This window comes from Cebidichthys violaceus, unplaced genomic scaffold (assembly GCF_023349555.1).
Source record: "Cebidichthys violaceus isolate CVI_PGR_0920_01 unplaced genomic scaffold, fCebVio1.0.p SCAF_1, whole genome shotgun sequence".
Lineage (NCBI taxonomy): Eukaryota > Metazoa > Chordata > Actinopteri > Perciformes > Stichaeidae > Cebidichthys > Cebidichthys violaceus.
The window spans coordinates 23,668,717-23,687,510 of NW_027176262.1; the positions used below are offsets into that span (position 1 = coordinate 23,668,717).

General features: G+C 44.4%; 3 protein-coding genes across 7 annotated transcripts in view; 2 read left to right on the plus strand and 1 right to left on the minus strand.

Annotated features, from left to right (window-relative positions):
• The window catches only part of zgc:77784 (uncharacterized protein LOC402947 homolog), a 42,995-nt gene extending 38,708 nt beyond the window's left edge, over positions 1–4,287 (plus strand). For 2 of the 5 annotated variants that reach the window (XM_068716117.1, XM_068716126.1), the window contains exons 22-26: positions 729–1,054; positions 1,827–1,943; positions 2,574–2,762; positions 3,045–3,167; positions 3,625–4,287. In XM_068716117.1, the coding sequence (XP_068572218.1) occupies positions 729–1,054; positions 1,827–1,943; positions 2,574–2,762; positions 3,045–3,157 (745 nt within the window). In that variant the 3' untranslated portion in view covers positions 3,158–3,167; positions 3,625–4,287. Of the gene's footprint in view, positions 1–728; positions 1,055–1,826; positions 1,944–2,544; positions 2,763–3,044; positions 3,168–3,624 lie in introns of those variants that run through there. The other 3 variants (XM_068716136.1, XM_068716144.1, XM_068716153.1) reach the window with 3 other exon arrangements.
• Positions 4,288–7,019: 2,732 nt separating this feature from the next.
• LOC137886426 (lens fiber membrane intrinsic protein-like) lies at positions 7,020–10,234 on the plus strand. The gene is made up of 6 exons (XM_068728908.1): positions 7,020–7,097; positions 8,188–8,379; positions 8,944–9,138; positions 9,581–9,730; positions 9,824–9,958; positions 10,039–10,234. The coding sequence occupies exons 3-6, from the start codon at positions 8,964–8,966 to the stop codon at positions 10,098–10,100; spliced, it is 522 nt and encodes a 173-aa protein (XP_068585009.1). The 5' UTR covers positions 7,020–7,097; positions 8,188–8,379; positions 8,944–8,963; the 3' UTR covers positions 10,101–10,234.
• Positions 10,235–11,166: 932 nt separating this feature from the next.
• Positions 11,167–16,123, minus strand: LOC137876524 (heat shock cognate 71 kDa protein-like). The gene is made up of 9 exons (XM_068716166.1): positions 15,986–16,123; positions 14,171–14,380; positions 13,866–14,071; positions 13,547–13,699; positions 12,662–13,217; positions 12,360–12,562; positions 12,081–12,279; positions 11,749–11,981; positions 11,167–11,639 (listed from the first exon to the last, which is right to left on the minus strand). Exons 2-9 carry the CDS (start codon positions 14,373–14,375, stop codon positions 11,442–11,444), a joined length of 1,953 nt encoding a protein of 650 aa, XP_068572267.1. The 5' UTR covers positions 14,376–14,380; positions 15,986–16,123; the 3' UTR covers positions 11,167–11,441.
• Positions 16,124–18,794: the final 2,671 nt, after the last annotated feature.

Here is an 18,794-nt window from a genome sequence, read left to right on the forward strand (position 1 = left end):
GGTTGCGGAGGGGAGTGTCTCCTCTAACTACTTCTGACAGATTAGATTGTGGACATAACGGGGTGGGATCGGACGGCTGTTCTGACGGTGCCGTGTCTTTTGTAATGACGTTAGCCACCGTCTGACAGCCTGGATTAGTACTTTCCCTTTTCAATGACACGTCCATCATTAAATTAGCCCTGCCGGCACTGCAGTGACAACACAAATCACGAAAGGGTGGTTCTCTCCAACTCTGTGTTCCTTCCCCTTTTCTGTGAACTTGGAAATAGATTTTGTTTTTTTAACAATACCTCCTTTACTTATAGACATCTTTTCTTATATTTAGTCATTTTAGCCATGTCAGTGGTATGTCTCTATGGAGACATCAAACAGATTGTCATAACAACTGCCGACAGACGCCGGTAACACATACCACCCATAATGCAACATCAGTTCAAAAATACATTTTCATGTAGGGCCAAAGGTCAGGTACTACATTTGATGACCAAAATACATGTAGTACAAATTCAGCTATAGTTTTTGTGTTTACTGCTAATAAACAAATGTTAATCCTCACATTGATGTTATTGCTCAAAGCACCGATGTACAGCCTCACAGAGCCGCCAGCAGGGCTGTGCACTTGTTTTACTCACATGGATTATACATGAGCAGGTTCCTCGAGTGTTCCCTGGCTTTTTTTTCCCCTCTGAGACACACACTCATGCTGTTACTCACTGTCCATCCTCTAGCTCTGGGGAGGAGGATGACAACTGGTGTCCTCCGCTGCCTGCCAGAACCTACCTGATGGACCCTCCCAGGGAGGAGCCCTCCAGCCTGGCCTCCAAACCAGACAAGCTGTCCTACGCAGCGACGCTGATGTCGACCCCGCAGCGGGACGCGCACAAGCCCAGCGACGGCCCGCGGCTGCAGCACTTTGACCTGTTGGCCCGTCACCACTCGGGCTCCCAGGTTTCCCAGTCCAACCCGGATCTGTTTAACAACACCAAGGCCCAGCTGGCCCGGGAGATCTACCACGCCGGCCAATGGGCGGAAGACTTGAAGGGGGAGAGCCTCGGTAAAGCTCCGGTCGTATTCACTTTAAAAGTGCAAAGTGTGAGATCTGTCCACACGCTCCACAAAAAGCAGGGGTCAGCATTCCACCTCTTCTTGTGGTGCAGACAGTCTACATTTACAATCACCAAAAATTGTACGGCAAATGCGTACTAACTAGCCGGGCAAGAATATACGCAAATTGGACCAAACTGCTAACCGCTAACTGAAGGTCCATCTCCTCCTCCAGGTGAAGTAGTCTCATGGTGGTGGGAGGACGAAACAAAAATAGGATTTATTTTTTTATTTCTGCCATCTTGTATTCATACCCTGTACCTCGAACGTGATTGACAAGCTCTCAGGGCTGCTCTACTTCTTTGTCCGCTCATGTTAGACTGAGGGCAGACTAGACCTTGCAGTGAAGCCGATTGCCTCTCGAGGTACAAGTGGTATCATAAGACAGGACGGGGCCAGCAGGTTTACATGCTCACTTCACTAGATGTCTCGAGAAGCGATACACAGACGTCTTTGCCATAACATCAACGCTGTCAGCTCTTCACCTGGCTATTTGTTGAATGATTTAAACTCAAATTCAGGCCAGACTTTCCACATTGCACCTTTTAAAGCCTTCCATCTTTGCTAGTGACTTCCCAAGAGGCAGTGCACAGCCACACAGTGCCATGTATAATTTAGCTGATGATGTTATCCAGCAGAAAGTAAATCATGTCATGCAGCTCAGTGTTCTTTAGTTTGCTCTTAAGTTTCCTGAAGATGACATCGGTGTGCTTTCTTGTCAGGACAATCTTCTGCTCCGGCTGCCGAGTCCAGCCCTGCAGCCCAGCCACACAGATCCAGGAGTAAGAAGAAAACACTCAAGGACGGACAACTCAGACGAGAGCTGCACAACCAAGCAGGTACGACACACTCGATGTAACTCACCTAACATCTGGTTGAGTTTGGGGGGGGATGAAGGAAAGAGGAATAACACTATTCATGTGATTCATTCATGAGCATTTTAAACCACACTAGCAGCATGGCTGCATTGGAAAATTCAGCTTGCATTGATTGTGGTCCAACAATTTTAAGCAAGTCGGGGTATTGCTAATGTCAAAGACTATTAAAGGAAATGTTTGACTTTTTGGGAAAAGTTCCTATTTGCATCCATGTCGTGGGTTTTACCGGGTGTTGTGTGCCAAACGCTTTCCTCGCCAGAACCAGTAACATCCTTTACCGGTTGCCCGGCAATTGTTAATAGCCAGAATAACTAGCTTGGCAGATAACCCCTCATAAAACGGACAATTGATGTTTTTACTCCGCGTCTTTTGTTCTGATTATATAAACAAGACACAATATGTTAATCAGTGTGCTTTAGAGGTGAACTTTGGTCCTTTTGGACAGAGCCAGGCTAACTCTGCAGCTTCACATTTAACACACAGGCGTTAAAGTGGTTTGAATGTTGTCATTTGACCCTCAGCAACTTTACCATTACTTTAAAGCGCTTATTTCTGCCTGTAGTTTATAACCACCGTTGCAATCGTATGCAGAACTTCCCCCTCCGCCAGCCCCTCCCCCTACAGACGACTCCTCGCTGCTCTTGGCTGACGTTTTGAGCCGCAGCCGAGCAGACTCTGAACGAAACGAGGGGAGCGACTCGCCAGCTCTTCAGACGAGGGGAGAACATTTCTCACCCCAAAGGAGAGGAACTCCAAAGTTGTTGTCGCAGGGTAGGAACAGTATGTGACATCGTTCTGTTTCTGTCAGCAATAGACGATAAAAGAACACTTTCGCTTCAACAGCTGGAACCCAAATAGATGTTAATCTTATTGTGATGCTTCATACAAATCCCTTTGAGCTTAGAAAGAACCAACTGCCACCCGTGTATGCACATTTATTATGCCATAGTAGTAACTCTGCTTTTAGTAGCAGGGGGTCTGTTTTCAGTCTGCTCCATCACTTAGGGTTTAACCTATATAAATACAGCTGTAACTTGGGAGTGATTTGTTTGTCATCCACAGATGAGAATGTAATCCCGTACGGACAGCCCAGCCTTCTGCCCCAGGTCCAGATGTCAGGCTACGGGTCCCTGGGTGGAGGAGTTCTTTCACGACCCTCCACCGCTGGCCGATAGGAGAGATGAGGTAAGTCTAGACTTGCGGTAGGAACTGCTGAACAACATGGTGTCTGTAGAGTGTGGGTCACAGTCAGTTCGACAGTAGGCCGAGGGCATTCTGAGCCGCCTGGCAGATTCCTGGAGACGGTCCATGATATACGTTTCCCCTGGATTTTGGGCAGAAAGTAGTTATCTAACATAGAGAGTCTTGAGAGAGAGTTTGGGTGCTGCTCAAGTTTTCTTGTGTGCAAGTATGCATGCTTTATTTATTTATCTTCAATTCAAAATTTTAAATCTCCATGTCAGAATGTATCTTTTAAGAATTTAAGAATTAAAGAGGTTCAAATATTGATATTGGTATTTCATACACAGATGCAGCACTGGTCAGCCTCTCTACTGTTTATGAATCTAGTGTTTGTGTTTGTGACCTATATTTAAACGTGACTCTCATCTCTTGTCTCTATGCGCTCTGTGTTTGTCTCCAGAACCTCATGTAGATGGCCGTCGATGGCACGACGTCCTCTTCTCCTTCCCGGTTTCCTTGTCTTTGCAAACCATCAATCTGTTGCCGTTATGAAAAACTGAAGACTAAAGGGAAAGCGTCAAGGCTCGCCATCTGCCTTTTCACAAACTGTTTTGTTTTATCTTAATGATTTTAATCGTCACCCGTTCTCCATGTATATAGCCATCTTTGCAATTTTTTAAATAATGTGATCAGATGATGTATTACCAGAAAGGAATCTGGAGTTTAAAAAAAATACTGTATTTTTAGGCATTGAGAAGTTGATGTAACAATTACAATATTGTACAGCAGATTAATGAATGTATATTCTGTTTACTCCTGACCATGAAACCATGACGATGTGTGTGTTTGACGAAAAACTGGAGAAGACACAAGGACGAACATGTGGTGACTAACCATTCTGTGTGTGTGTGTGTGTGTGTGTGTGTGCGCGCGTGCGCGTGTGTGTGTGTGTGTGTGTGTGTGTGTGTGTGTGTGTCAGTGCATGATGTAGTGTTTGTGTGTTTCTCTTTTTATCTCTCATTGCTGTGTGACTGTGTACTGTGGTATCCCTGTAGATCACCAGTGTGTTAGCTCTGTCGAGATTAATTATTATTTTTAAACTGATCAATAAAACATTTATTACAATAAATGCCTCCGTGCATGTCTGAGTTAAACAGAATATTATGTCGGGCTGAAGCTGTTTGCCAACGCTTGCACCGTAGCGCCACGCTTTGGTCCAGACTGATATTTCTCAAAATCGATAAAATAGTGTTCCATGAATTTTGGTAGAGCCACTCATGTCCCCATAACTGTTACAACTTGTACCATCAACAGGTCAAAAACATATATTTTTTCCAATTGGTTTATGACCTACGCAACATTTTAATAATAATAAATGTATAATTTGTGTGCAGCACATTTAGTAATTTTGCACCAAAAAAAACCCAAGATGGTTGTGGCCAAAATGCCAAACTCTAGGCGTCATACCAGCAGTTTGTAAACCGATGGCTGATGTCACAGTGACTATGTCCACTTCTTATACATACAGTCCATGGTTAGCATGCTGATTGTAGCATTTAGCGCAAAGCAAAGCCTAAGTACAGCCTCTTAGTTCTGCAAGAATGACTCTTAGTCTTCTTAGAGCCAGTTAATAGAAATGTTTGAATTGTGTTGGAAAACACCGAAACACACTTTAAATTTATCGTGAAATATTTCTAGTAGGTCTGCTGAGAAAGGGGGGAAAAGAGACTGAGGAGTGAGCTCACATTTTTCCATCAGAGCTGTCTCTAAGGGGTTTGTTATCTCGTGTTCCAGTAAAATGGCTCTTCTGATACAAGCTGCAGCGAAGGATGTGATGCCGTCCTTCAGATTGCAGACTTTTAGGAAGACATGTTTGTGAACACGACTTGAAATGTTAGAGTACGATGCATAAAAAGGCTTTCTTCGCGCCTGCGCCTTCACGGCTCTTTTGTGCGGATCTCGTTGGTGTTTTGGCAGCGAGGCAGTTGAATGGTGTGGAAAGTGAGTTGGACTCCGCTGCCTCTGGCAACACTCACTGGGTCCCACCAGGCCAGGAGAAGGATAATGGTAATCCGATGCAATTTAGAAGGGTTCTACAATGTTATGCTTTTAGGCCTGTAGCATGGATTAAGGTCTCTCTCTGTGGTTCACACACACCCTCCCACACACACACACACACACACACACACACACACACACACACACACAGGGCAGCCACAGCCTGTCACTGAGGCCACTTCACATATGTTCACAAATGTACTCAACTGGATCAACAGGAAGATTTTTTTTTTCTTCTTCTGCTAACTTATTTCCTTGAATCAATGTATTATAACTGCAATTTAAAATCCCCTCCGGACAGAAGATGTAAAAGTACTCCGGTTAGAATAATTCAATTTAAAGTTTCCGCATGAAACTGTACCGTTTTTGGACCACGATTGGTTCCCAAACAGGTTGTGATTCACCAGCAAAATCAGCTCATACATACACGTCTTCAACTTCATCGCTCTTCAGCAGACGAATGTGAAAGCAGCCTTCTAGTGGAAAGTGGAATCACAATAGAAGCAGTGTTTCCCACAGGGTTCTGTGAGAATAAGGTGGGCGGATCTCAGACCCCCTAGGGTGTCCGTAACTCAAAATAGAAGGGAAAACTAATCCATAAAACGTTAGTGGTAGGAACTCAAACCTGACCAATATTGAATTAGAGAAGCCATGCCAAAGCATCGACGCTTCCAGCATCACGATTCATTATGAGCTGAAGCCCCGGTGCCAGGGGGGGGGGATTATCCTGCTGAAGGGTGTCCCTACCTGCTCTACAGGTGCTCGTCTGCATCCGACCCTGTAGGATCAATAAACTAAGCAGGAGCTGCTGCTGACATTTATCATTATGGAAAGGAGATTATTTGTAAATCCCCCTTGACAACAACACGATTCAAAATGCTTTACATAAGACACAAAAACGTGCAAACCGATACACCAGCACAGGAAACACGCTGAAGCATGTCCCCAATGCAATTTAACAACAGGACAGATAATTATGTATTCTGCAGCAGGGATGACTGATGGTAGAAAATGGATTTGGGGTAAGATATGAAGATGATATGGCTGAGCATGTAAAAAAAAACAAAAAAAAAAACACAATCATCATCTGAATCAGAACCTCACAGTGAATTAAGATTGACATTCTTCGATCACATCATGGCACGCTGGCCACAAACGCATTCATGCGAGACAAAATCCAACTAATGACTCGGTCGTTACTGCACGACTGAATAAAGGTCCCCATCTAGTGGTCAGAAATGAGACGCGCAGGGTGACCGTGACGCCCAGTGACCCCGTTACGAACCCTCCAGAACTTAAAGCTGCAGCACCACGTACCGCTGATGTTTGAAGGTCCAAAGCTTTTAGTGTGACTCTGAAATCATCACCAGAAGCAGGGAGATGTGTCAGGGAAAAAAATGAATTTCCATGGCCATCACATATTTTAGCCTAACCAGTGTGAACACCTGCTATTTATGAGCTGACAGTGGTTTTAAATTTAAAAAAAGAAAGAAAGCTTGAAGCAGCAAATACAGCAGACTTGTTGGGGCTCCTGCTGCTCTTAGATGTAAATCAAGTGTTTTTATTACAGATTTATTCCAAACAAACTTTTCATAACCGCCGCTATTGATGACTCTGATCATGTTCCTGATTCCCTGACTCTGTCAAAAGCTTCAACTCTTCATATGGAGGGGATCTGTGTTCTGAGGCCAAGGGTCATTTAGCGCAATGCGCCACCTGCTGGCAGCAAACAAAAAAACAGTAATGCGAAAAGCCTTTGGCAACACAGCCGGATGGCACACGTTTGAATCCAGGCGAAGCGGATTACCTGCAATTAGATCAGCTGGTCGCCCGATACTGTTGGCAGAGGTTGAGAAGTAACTGAGGTTGAACAACGTGGGTTGTCCTCTACACAGCGTGTCTGTCTTTTGAAGGACTAGAAATTAAACACCTGGGTGACACGAGCCGTGGGGGTTATTGCTATAAAGCAAACCTCTGTAAAAAAAATAAATTAATACGATTTAAGGTGGAGCGGTTGTGGAAAATGGCTTAACTGCTCGCTTGCCTGGGCTCTTTAAAGCATGTGTTCGTGTGTGTCGACGTGATAACGGTAGATAGTCAAGAACAGGCTGGAGGGCTCTCGAGCGTCTTACTGGGAGCATTACTTAACGAGAGAGCAGCAGGACAACGCGCTCTAATAATTGGCAAAAAACATGGCAACCCAAACTAAAAAACGGAAAGTGGAGCAGTACAAAAGCAGATGGGATTGCCACCTGTGTGAATTGTGAAACAGTGCACTAATCTAACTTATATCAGATTGTAAAATCCTCTTTAATCTTGTATTTTAGTTTATTTATCTGAGCATTGTTGGTAGTTTCCCCACCATTGTTTCCACCTTTTTAAACGAGTTCCAAAAAGAGACTTGACATGTCTGACAGGCCGCTCATCTATATGCGTCTGGTGTTCAAGTTCACTATAACAGGTTTTATTTCATAAATGTTTGAGCAGCTTATTCCGTCTGTAATAAGATACGTTTGAGACTACATGTGACATTAACGCATTCACTTTTAATTTGTCAATATGTTAATATGAGGGACTTTAATTAAAGGACTCTGTAGTGATGGGAGCTGCTGTAGTATCTTAATGATTGATTTAATGTAAATGAACACATTGCACAACTTGAATCTTAATAATTTGTACTCAAGGTGGTACAGAGAATTACTTTAAGGCAGAAATGACTTATGGAAATGTGTTTTGGGTTAATCCTCCTGTCTGTTATTCTGAAACGTCAACTGAAACAAATCACAATGAGATCAGTTTGTACATTTTAGCCTAATGCTCTATTCCAGCCATGGCCATGGGGGGAAGCCTATTGCAGGTCATGGGTCTACTGTGTGTGGTTGTGCTGCATTTTGAATTAAAAGCCCCGTGTCATCAGTATTACCCAGTTGTGTGCAGCGCTTTGACAATTTTGTATTTTCAGCAGATTCCCTAAACCACAAAACTCATCCTCTGTGATTGGCTGTGGCTCCATTGTTCCATCGGCCCGTTTGTTCGCTTGGTTTCCTACGCACAAACAAAACTTTCCTGCCTGCTCTGCGCAATATTGGGCTCCTCGTTGCTTTGATAACCCGAAATATTGGAATCTCTGACTTTTTCTGAGGGACGAAAGATTAAGGTAGGTCATTAATATCTAAACGTTGTGTGAAATGGTGTCTGTTAAAATGGTTTAAAGTCATCTTTCTTCACTCCAAGGATTGGTAGTTAACCTTCTTGAACCCTAAATGTCCCTCACATCATCTCTTTAAGTAACTTGGGGATTGGGGAAACTCAGTTTCTATGAACTATTGAAACCCAAGATGGCATTCATTTATGGAACTATTCTAGATATGTTGTTAATCGTTCTATACGCTTTCCCCCCACAGTTCAGCATTACATGAAAGATATCTTTGAAAAGCCGGTAGTCTTGCAATGAACTGAAAATGAAGTTCTGAAAAGGCTTTTTAAAGGATGGACTGACCTCTCAGTCTGGCGGGTTAATGTCAGACTGACCTAATGAGTACCGTTTCTTTAATCAGATATGTCAAGCTCCCGTATATAAATGTTTGGCATCTTGCTGAATGTATTTAGATCTATTTAAATTCATATTCAGTGTTGCTCTGTAACAGGAAGTGCCAGCTTTAATTGGGGACAGATGTTTTGCAGAGCCTCTGACCCGCTCTGTTTCCTCTCCATGTGTCAGTCAGTTGTTTTTTCGGCAGGATGTACAGCTTCATGGGAGGTGGTTTGTTCTGCGCCGGAGTCGGGAACATACTCCTCATTGTCTCCACGGCAACTGACTACTGGATGCAGTACCGTCACGCCAGCAATTACATGCACCAGGGCCTGTGGCGGTACTGTGTGCCCGGGAAATGCATGACACACACAGACAGCATCGGTAAGACTCGCTGTCTTCCACTGACTGTTCACTGGCAGATCCTCATTTTTATTCAGTAGTTTGCCGACAATCAGTCTGAGAGCTTCCTACTAACCCCAATCACAACTGCATTACATATAGTGTACAGCTGTTGTTTGTGACTAAGGAATAGTTTAATAGGAATAGTTTGTACTTTCATGTATCACAAACTTTAGGTAGAATCAGTCATTTTCAGTCATCTATCATAAATTGAATCAAATTGGGTGCAAATCCGTTCCCAAACACTAGATGGCAAACTAGAGCTGTGTCCTGCACATGTAGAAACTCATTGTGAACATGTTATGCATAGTGGGTACCAGCCCTGTGAACTACACCAGCTGTGTGTATCAAATTTAAGAGACGTTCATAATTCTTGATTCAGTGCTGGACATACTGTTTAGGTTTGGTTTCCTCTCACCCTCAGCGTACTGGGATGCCACCCGGGCCTTCATGATTCTTTCCCTGCTGGCTTGTTTCATTGGCATTGTGATCGGCGTCATGGCCTTCATCCACTACTCCTCCTTTGACGGGTTTGACAAGACATTTGCAGCCGGCATCCTCTTCTTCATCTCCTGTAAGCGTCTCCACTTTGGCTTCATGCGAGCCTCTCTGGTGTAGTGCAAACCTTCCATCGGTTGAACCCAGCGACTGTGTGTCTCTTGTGCAGGCTTCTTCGTGTTGCTGGCCATGGCTGTGTACACAGGGGTGACGGTCAACTACTACGGTAAACGATACGGCAACTGGCGGTTCTCCTGGTCCTATATCATGGGCTGGGTGTCAGTGGTGCTCACATTCTTCTCAGGTATGCATCCCAAGGAACACGCATAGGTGAGCTTCGTTCTTGTGTTTGCATCATTCGTAAATGCGATTGTTCTCTTCTAGGTATCTTCTACATGTGTGCCTACCGGATGCACGAATGCCCAAGAAACTCCAACTCACGCTGACCTGCCGAACACTTCAACACACACATCAGCACTGGTCCATGACGTATGGCCGAGAAGAACCAACACTAACTTTCCAACTACTTCCTGTTAGCCTGAATATTCATGACTAAGCAAAAATAAATGATAAAGAAGAATGTTGTCTGTATTGTGTCTCTACAGTAATACAACTTTCAGAGGAGGTTGCACGATGTTGTGCACTAGGGTTGGAGCTGATAACAGAATGTGTGCATTTTTCCAGTGAAACATCACTTAAAGCAGACGGGGACGTCAATGGGACATTAGGAATAAAAGGTCAATAATTGTACGTCATGCACAGAATACAGCTGCTTTTATTTTGAAGGCGATTGGATCGACCTCCATATGTGAGCAAACATTCTCTGCTGTCCTTCACATCTCACCTCACACAGTCACCCTGACTGCAGTTCATCGTTCACTGAACTGACAAACAGAACATGAGGTCATTGGACTACAAACAACGGTGATGAAAGGACTACTCTATCAGAAACATGAGCCCTGTCAGAGCTTCACTATTACATATATTATTACAAATTATTTGTTTGGATCATTCCTGCTGCAGATGTTTTAGGTGGAGCTTATTTGAACTCTTTTATACTCTGTTGTTTAGTTTGGGTAGTTAGGAAAGTAACTAGTAACTAAAGCTGCCAGACAAATACCAATATATATATATATATAAAATACACACTGACAGACTTATTTACCTAAATCCCTTTGACTCTCCTGTTCAGAAGGGGTGCAGGTCTTTAACAGTAAACTGGGTAACAGCTCTATGACACAAACCAGTATTCAAGTCAAAAAGGATCTTTTATTTTGTCATTTTTGGCGGTCTATATAGACGGAAGTTGAAACGTTCATGAGCACCGGACTCCCTTTCATAAAACCCTTCATGTTACAGCCGCAGGGACGGTGCTAGTTCCTGGTTCCCTCTAGCGGGCCCAGCGATATCGTCCGGGCCTCCAGCAGCGTGGCGTCGCTGTTGCCTCACAGCTGGGACCGAGCAGAGCTCAGCTCCTGGCCGGAGGAGGAGGATTGTTAAAAGAGGAGTCGGTTCAAAGTTTAAAAAACCTTTTTATTTAGTTTCATTTTGCAAAGTACTCGGAACAAACTCTGAAAGAAAATCACCAATAATAAGTCATACGTAATACAAACTACTGGATGCAACACAGCCGCATGGACAGACCGCCTACCAGAGAAGCCACAGTGGAAGTGTTGCCGTAAGCCTTGTGTTCAGACTGTGCACAGAGACATCATGTGATCAACCCTCACAGTAACCTCAAGAAAAGGAAAGAGAACAAGCTCATGCAAGTTTGGTGACCCTCTAGTTTAGTCGACCTCCTCGATGGTGGGGCCGGAGGATGCTCCTCCTCCAGGAGCACCACCGGCTCCGCTGAAGCCGCCTGGCATCCCCCCCGGCATCCCCCCCGGCGCCCCGCCTGCATTTTGGTACAGCTTGGTCACGATGGGGTTGCACACCTTCTCCAACTCCTTCTGCTGATGCTCAAACTCCTCTTTTTCTGCAGTCTGAGAAAAGGGGGGAAAAAAGGGGGAAGTTAAGCATCGATCTGAGGTCAGCCAGACGGATTTTATGCCGCCGAAGTTTAACGACCGTAAAACTTCCTCCAACTCCCACCTGGTTCCTATCCAGCCAGCTGATGACCTCTTTACACTTCTCCACAATCTTCTGTTTGTCCTCGTCGCTGATCTTGTCCTTCAGCTTCTCGTCCTCCACAGTGGACTTCATGTTGAAGGCGTACGACTCCAGACCGTTCTTGGCAGACACCTTCTCCCTCTGCACATCGTCCTCAGCCTTGTACTTATCTGCTTCCTGGACCATACGCTCAATGTCCTCCTTGCTCAAGCGACCTGAGGGATTTTTTTTTTTTTTAAAAGAACACAAAGCTGAATATCGTACGTCACATTTCACAACTAAGACACAGCGTTCAAAGTGGTTCTTCCAGTTACCTTTGTCGTTGGTGATGGTGATCTTGTTTTCCTTCCCGGTGCTCTTGTCGACCGCGGACACGTTCATGATGCCGTTGGCATCGATGTCAAAGGTCACCTCGATCTGAGGAACCCCTCGGGGTGCGGGGGGGATTCCAATCAGCTCAAACTTCCCCAAAAGGTTGTTGTCTTTGGTCATGGCCCTTTCACCCTCAAACACCTGCGGAGGTCAACTCATTAGGATTCACTTCAAATGCAAGAGATCATCTCTAGTAACGGTGCTCTTTTTAGCTGTCGCACCTGAATGAGCACACCCGGCTGGTTGTCAGAATAGGTGGTGAAGGTCTGGGTCTGCTTGGTGGGAATAGTGGTGTTCCTCTTTATGAGGACCGTCATGACTCCTCCAGCAGTCTCGATGCCCAGAGACAAGGGGGTCACGTCCAGCAGCAGCAGATCCTGCACATTCTCCGATTTGTCTCCTGACAGGATGGCTGCCTGCACAGCTGCAGAACAAAGGGGGGGGGGGGTTCATCAATCTCTTTGTCAGGATTCTTATTAGTATAAGTGTGTTGCTGCTATATCTACGGACTTGAAGGGGTTACCTGCACCGTAGGCCACGGCTTCGTCAGGGTTGATGCTCTTATTGAGGTCCTTCCCGTTGAAGAAGTCCTGCAGCAGCTTCTGGATCTTAGGAATACGAGTCGAACCTCCCACCAAGACGATCTCGTGGATCTGACCCTTGTCCATCTTGGCGTCACGGAGAGACTTCTCCACGGGGTCCAGGGTTCCTCGGAACAGGTCTGCGTTCAGCTCCTCGAACCGGGCCCTGGTGATGGAGGTGTAGAAATCGACGCCCTCGTACAGAGAGTCGATTTCAATGCTGGCCTGAGTGCTGGACGACAGAGTGCGCTTGGCCCTCTCGCACGCCGTGCGCAGACGACGCACCGCCCTCTTGTTGTCGCTGACGTCTTTCTTGTACTTGCGCTTGAATTCGGCGATGAAGTGGTTGACCATGCGGCTGTCGAAGTCTTCCCCGCCCAAGTGCGTGTCGCCTGCCGTGGACTTCACCTCAAAGATGCCGTCTTCGATAGTCAAGATGGAGACGTCGAATGTGCCGCCGCCCAGGTCAAAGATGAGGACGTTTCTCTCGGCTCCCACCTGTAGTAAGAAATCATTAGAATGTCATTTCAAGTACATTTGAGGATCGGATCCGTTCACCTTCAGCCCACATTCAAAGTCTACTTCGGTAGTTAAATCACAGGAGGTGTGCCTGACTGAGATGATTTCTTCTCCGGTTGTTTCGTTGGCAGAGTGATCTTTATAAGGGGCCTATATTCTGTACTAACATGCAATTGGGTTATTTATTTTATGTTTTTTGATGATGCGTTTTAACCAACCTGTGAAGCCGAAGACCAAATTCCCACATTTGTGGACAATAAAGATGATTGTTTTCTCCTAGAAAGAGGTGAAGAGAATAGCTATTGTACCTTTTTGTCCAGGCCGTAAGCGATGGCGGCGGCGGTCGGCTCGTTGATGATACGGAGCACATTGAGCCCAGAAATGGTCCCTGCGTCTTTGGTGGCCTGGCGCTGAGAGTCATTGAAGTAGGCAGGCACAGTCACCACTGCATTCGTTACCGTCTGCAAGAAGAGTTGCAGCAGTTAATGAGACAGTTTTTAAAATCGTGTTGAAGTTGGGCCTGGGTCTCCAGCAGCATGGTGGAGAAAAACCTATCCTGGTGAGGTGTGTTGTGTTTGTACACCATTACTCTCAGAAACGTTACACGTGCATGAGTAATACATGTACCTTCCCGAGGTATGCCTCTGCAATCTCCTTCATTTTAATCAGCACCATGGAGGAGATCTCCTCCGGGTAGAAGGTCTTGGTCTCTCCCTTGTACTCCACTTTCACTTTAGGGCGTGTTGCGTCGTCAATGACAGTAAATGGCCAGTGCTTCATGTCCGACTGGACCACCGCGTCATCGAACCGACGCCCAATGAGGCGCTTTGCATCTAAAAGGACAATAAAAAAAAAAAAAAAGTTAAAATGCAGTGACTAAGCAGAGAAGTCAAAGTTCATATTCATGCTTGTTTAACGGAGACGTTTCCTACCAAAGACTGTGTTGTTGGGGTTCAGGGCCACCTGATTCTTGGCCGCATCCCCAATCAGCCTCTCGGTGTCGGTGAAGGCAACATAGCTGGGCGTGGTCCTGTTTCCCTGGTCGTTGGCAATGATCTCCACTTTGCCGTGCTGAAACACTCCCACACAGGAGTAGGTGGTGCCCAGGTCAATGCCGACTGCCGGTCCCTTGGACATGATTCCTGACGAGGATGAAAAAACGATCAGCTGTTACTCGTATGTCGGCGGCAAACTGACAAGGCGGACAAAGCGTCTGTGGGCGGCCACCGCGATGCACATTCGTAGTGTGGCGCAACGAGGCTATTATCGGAGTCTGAGCGGCTCAGACAGAAGTGGTCTCGGTGAAGTGGAGGTCCGCGGCACCTGTTTTCAAGCCTCTCACGTTTGGCAGCTGGGCGAGGGCTGCTTCTATTATGGCAACAACAGAGAGGAGAGGGCCTGACAACCACGTCGTTACATTTACTATTCTATTAGTTCAACTGAGAATTATTCACCCACTATTTGAATGATCAATTCATTGTTTGTTTTCAAGAAGAAAATGCCAAACCTTTTATGATTGCAGCGTGTACATTATTAGTCTGATGTGATTGGGCTGTCTTGCCATTTTTATTCTATAATATTTATGTCAAAGACCTTGTGAATTGAACTGCATAAATACATACAGTCACCTAGAACTGGGTTCACCAGTTGAGTAAGTCCCGTATTGAGCGAGTGCAAACAAAGTTATCGAGATGACTCAGTCAGCTGTAACTTGTGTTGCCATAGCAGCATAATATCAATATAATGTAATGTTATCTTAATGTTAAGCCACATGGGAGTCATTGCAACAAGCCTAGGCAATGCCTCTAACACAAGGAGGGGGGGGGGGGGGGGGGGGGGGGGGGGGGGCACACTGTAGGGCCCTTGACAGGGAGAAAAGAAAGGCAAATTAGAGCTGAAACTATTAGTCGTATAACTGATAAATCAATCAGAATATTCATCTGAAACTGTTTTCACTATAAATGCTTTAATCATTTTGTACAAAAACAGATGTTCCATTGCAGTCCTGAAATGTTTTAATCCACTTAAACACCATTTGTTAACATTATTGGAATTATTATCACATAAAACAAACAAATAAGAAAATAAGAATGCAAGAAGTGTGGCTCTGGGGGCTTGTGATGAGCTACTGTGACTGATCATGACCATAGTGTTCATGTAACAGGTGAGGCTCACAAAGCCAACAGTCAAACAGTCAAACCGTCTGTTAAACAAACCCTAACCTGCACTGCTTTTATTACTTGTGCAACATGTACGTGCACGTTCTAGATACGTCTAATACAGTACAAAAAAAAAAGAAAAGAAAGTAGTTTGGTTTCAGGGCAAGGAGGGTGAAGAGATAAAAGAGTGGAAACCGGTAGGACGGCGTCGCTAGCTTCAGCCCCCCGGTACACAGCGGGGCGTGTCCGCGCACGTCGCTGCGGGCTGGAGGAACTTTCTGGACCTTTCTGTTCGCTTCTTCCTAACTCTTGCCCACGATTTACACGGCGTTACGTCACCTCTTCTGCGAGACGACGTGCACAACAACTTCACACGCACATTAAGCTGCACTCTGCAAACCAAATGTACAAGCATCGTCTCATAACGGTGGTGTTAAAATGGGTTAGTCTTAATAGCATGCACCGGAACGCTGCAAAGTTACCGGAACACTGATTGACGAACCGTTAACGGCAGTTAAACGCAACTATGTAACGACTATGTAACAGTAAAAGTTAGAACAACGCACGAGTCACCTCGCGAGTACGTACCTGTCGTTTATTCGGTGTAACCGTTAAAGTAGTAGCTGTGAATGCTGCAGGCTGGGTTCACCCTGTCGGTGCTACGGCTCTCCTGGTCCCCGCTGTCAGAGTGCTTGGGAGCGGCCGCGTCTCCTCCGTTTCACCCCCCTCAGAACTCTCCAGAACACGGGAGGAGCGATGCCGGCCAATCATCCTCCGTCACGGCCTCTGCGAACGGTCCAATAATAAAAAAATCTTGTGCAGATTTCGTCATCAGTTGCTACCAAGATTACTTAGTAACGCCTAGTGGGGGAAAGAAGTCCTCAGATCGGTTATTTCAGTAAAAGAAGAAGAAATACCACAGATTAGAGACACAATGTTACCAGTATTAGAATCAATCATACGTCACTGGATTATAATTCATAATATGTAGCCTCTAATGCTGCAGCTGGTGATATAAGGCTACTTTGTGTCTCTTTATTATGCAGCTTGGTAGCGTATTAATATATAATATTACGTTATCAATAATACAACAAAAAAATGGTCAAATCAACTAAACTAAAGCTGTCAAATTAAATTCAGCGGAGTAAGAATTGACTTTTCAAAATGGTGGAGTCGAAGTATAAAGTAGCAGAACATGGAAAGTATGCATATGTAGTAGAGTACAGTAGCCTAGTACATGTACTGAGCCGCATGTCTTACGATGGTCGTATCCCTTAAAGCCAAGTCCAACGATCTGTTCACTCTACAGATTACTATTAGACCAACACAAATAACATTCAAATATGAGTCTAATAACTAAGAAGTTGTGTGTTGTCAGTTCAACGTCGCAATTAAGATGAACTATTCCTGAACACGTAATCTGGCTGCTTTATAAAGATACATTAATTCAACAAGACGCTCAGTTGAGCAAACTTTTATTGTTATGTTTTCATAACTAAAATGTATACATTGATTCAACAAGATACATTTCCATGTTTGTACAACTCAAGCTGTCAATACAAGTGCGTTGGTTGAACTAGGATCAACTAGGATTAAGGTTTATACAACTTTAGTTTGTTTCTTGTTGGTGTCACTCAAGGACTAAAGTTGATGGAGCTATGCTATCGGCTTCCCCTTTGTCACCTCAACTCCTTATTTTAAGTTAAAGAAACTCAAGCTCTTAGCTTGCCTAACTTAACCTTTTAAGGCAGCAAGGTTATTTTAAGCTGAACAAGCGTGTTGTTTTTTACAGAGTACAACAATGTCGTGGTCAAAGTCACTTACATAATAATAATAACAATAATAATAATACATTTTATTTATCGAAACATCATCTCTCCTCCCCATTCTGACATTGTGACGCTTGGTTTTAACTTCAGTAGATCTACCTAATAAAATATATATATATATGTGTGTAATCAGTCACAATAATCGCATAATACTGCATATACAGCAAGTACTTGCACGTTTGATTGCATGTAAAACAAAAGTATTTTCAAGTACTGTATAACTCTCTGAAGTCAGAGCAGGTACAAGCAGACCGGAAGAGCTTAAAGGTGTCGGGTTTAGAACCCATTAAGCCTCTCGCTCTGTAGTGCAACACCAAATATTAATTTGAGAACCGATACTGACATTATAGATTCCCTCCCAAAAAAAAAAAAAAAGCAAGTTTGGATTCCCACCCACAGCAAGTGGGTCACAGATCCTCAAGTTTTGGGGATTGGTTTACCATCTACCCAACGGTTCATGCAGGGATTGTGTCCTGACATGACTTTGAGAAGAGGACTCCACCTGTGTTCCTGTTATAACACGTTTTGATGCCGCTCAGGGTGTGTGTGTGTGTGTGTGTGTGTGTGTGTGATAGTGTGAATCACTTGTTGAGAGGAAATCTACTGTAAGGTTAGACTAAATAATTCAATCCTCTCCGGTTAATTTGACTCTGTAAAGGTGCAATATAGAGAAGAAACAGAACAGGAAGTAAAAGATAAGTTCTATTATAGAGCGCAATGTAAGTACAATGTATACAAATAAGATACACATGCATTACAACATTAAATTAAGCCTATTTCACATTCATTTCTGGGATTTACTTTGACAATCAAGTTGCCAAACTATCCTTTAATGCAAACTTGTTCAGGTTGTTTTGTCCTGCACAGGCTGTGAGGCCGCTGACCGTTCCTTATTCTACAAATGTCAGGTTTCACGAAAGCATTGTCTTTTCAACGTGGCCTTGCGTTATGTAATTTAGGCTGTTAATAAACAGCATTTGTCACTGCAATGTTCCCCTCCAGTGGATGTGTATTGAACTGCCTTTTACTGTCACAGGCCACAGAGACGAGACGCTCGTTTGGTTCCCCCGAGACTTAACCTGACCACCAGTCCTGTTTCAATGTAGACGTCCATAGATGCCACGGTTCCATTGCTGCAGAGTGTAAGGGATGCAACGACGATATAGACACCAAAATCCCTCTTTTCTTTACGGTTGTATGAGGAAAAACAGCAAGTACACACAGTTGGATGATTAAACCCTTTCACTTACAATTATGTGAATCACTGCTAATACAGAAACATCGATTATAGACCTTTACAAATAGACATTTTGAGTGCAAGTAATCCATGTAACAGTTGTTTTCCCCTCAATTGTCCTCTCAATTGTCACCTTTCTGCTAGTTACAGTGGAATCTATTAAAACCCCACAGATACTGAACTTTTGAGGCCAATACCAACATCAGCATTGATCCAGGAGAGTATGTATATAACACAAAGCTATAACATAAGCATGCATTGTTCATACTTTTTCTCAATGACCTCAGACATATTGTCATTTCTGTGATACAATTTCTCGTTACTTATTGAC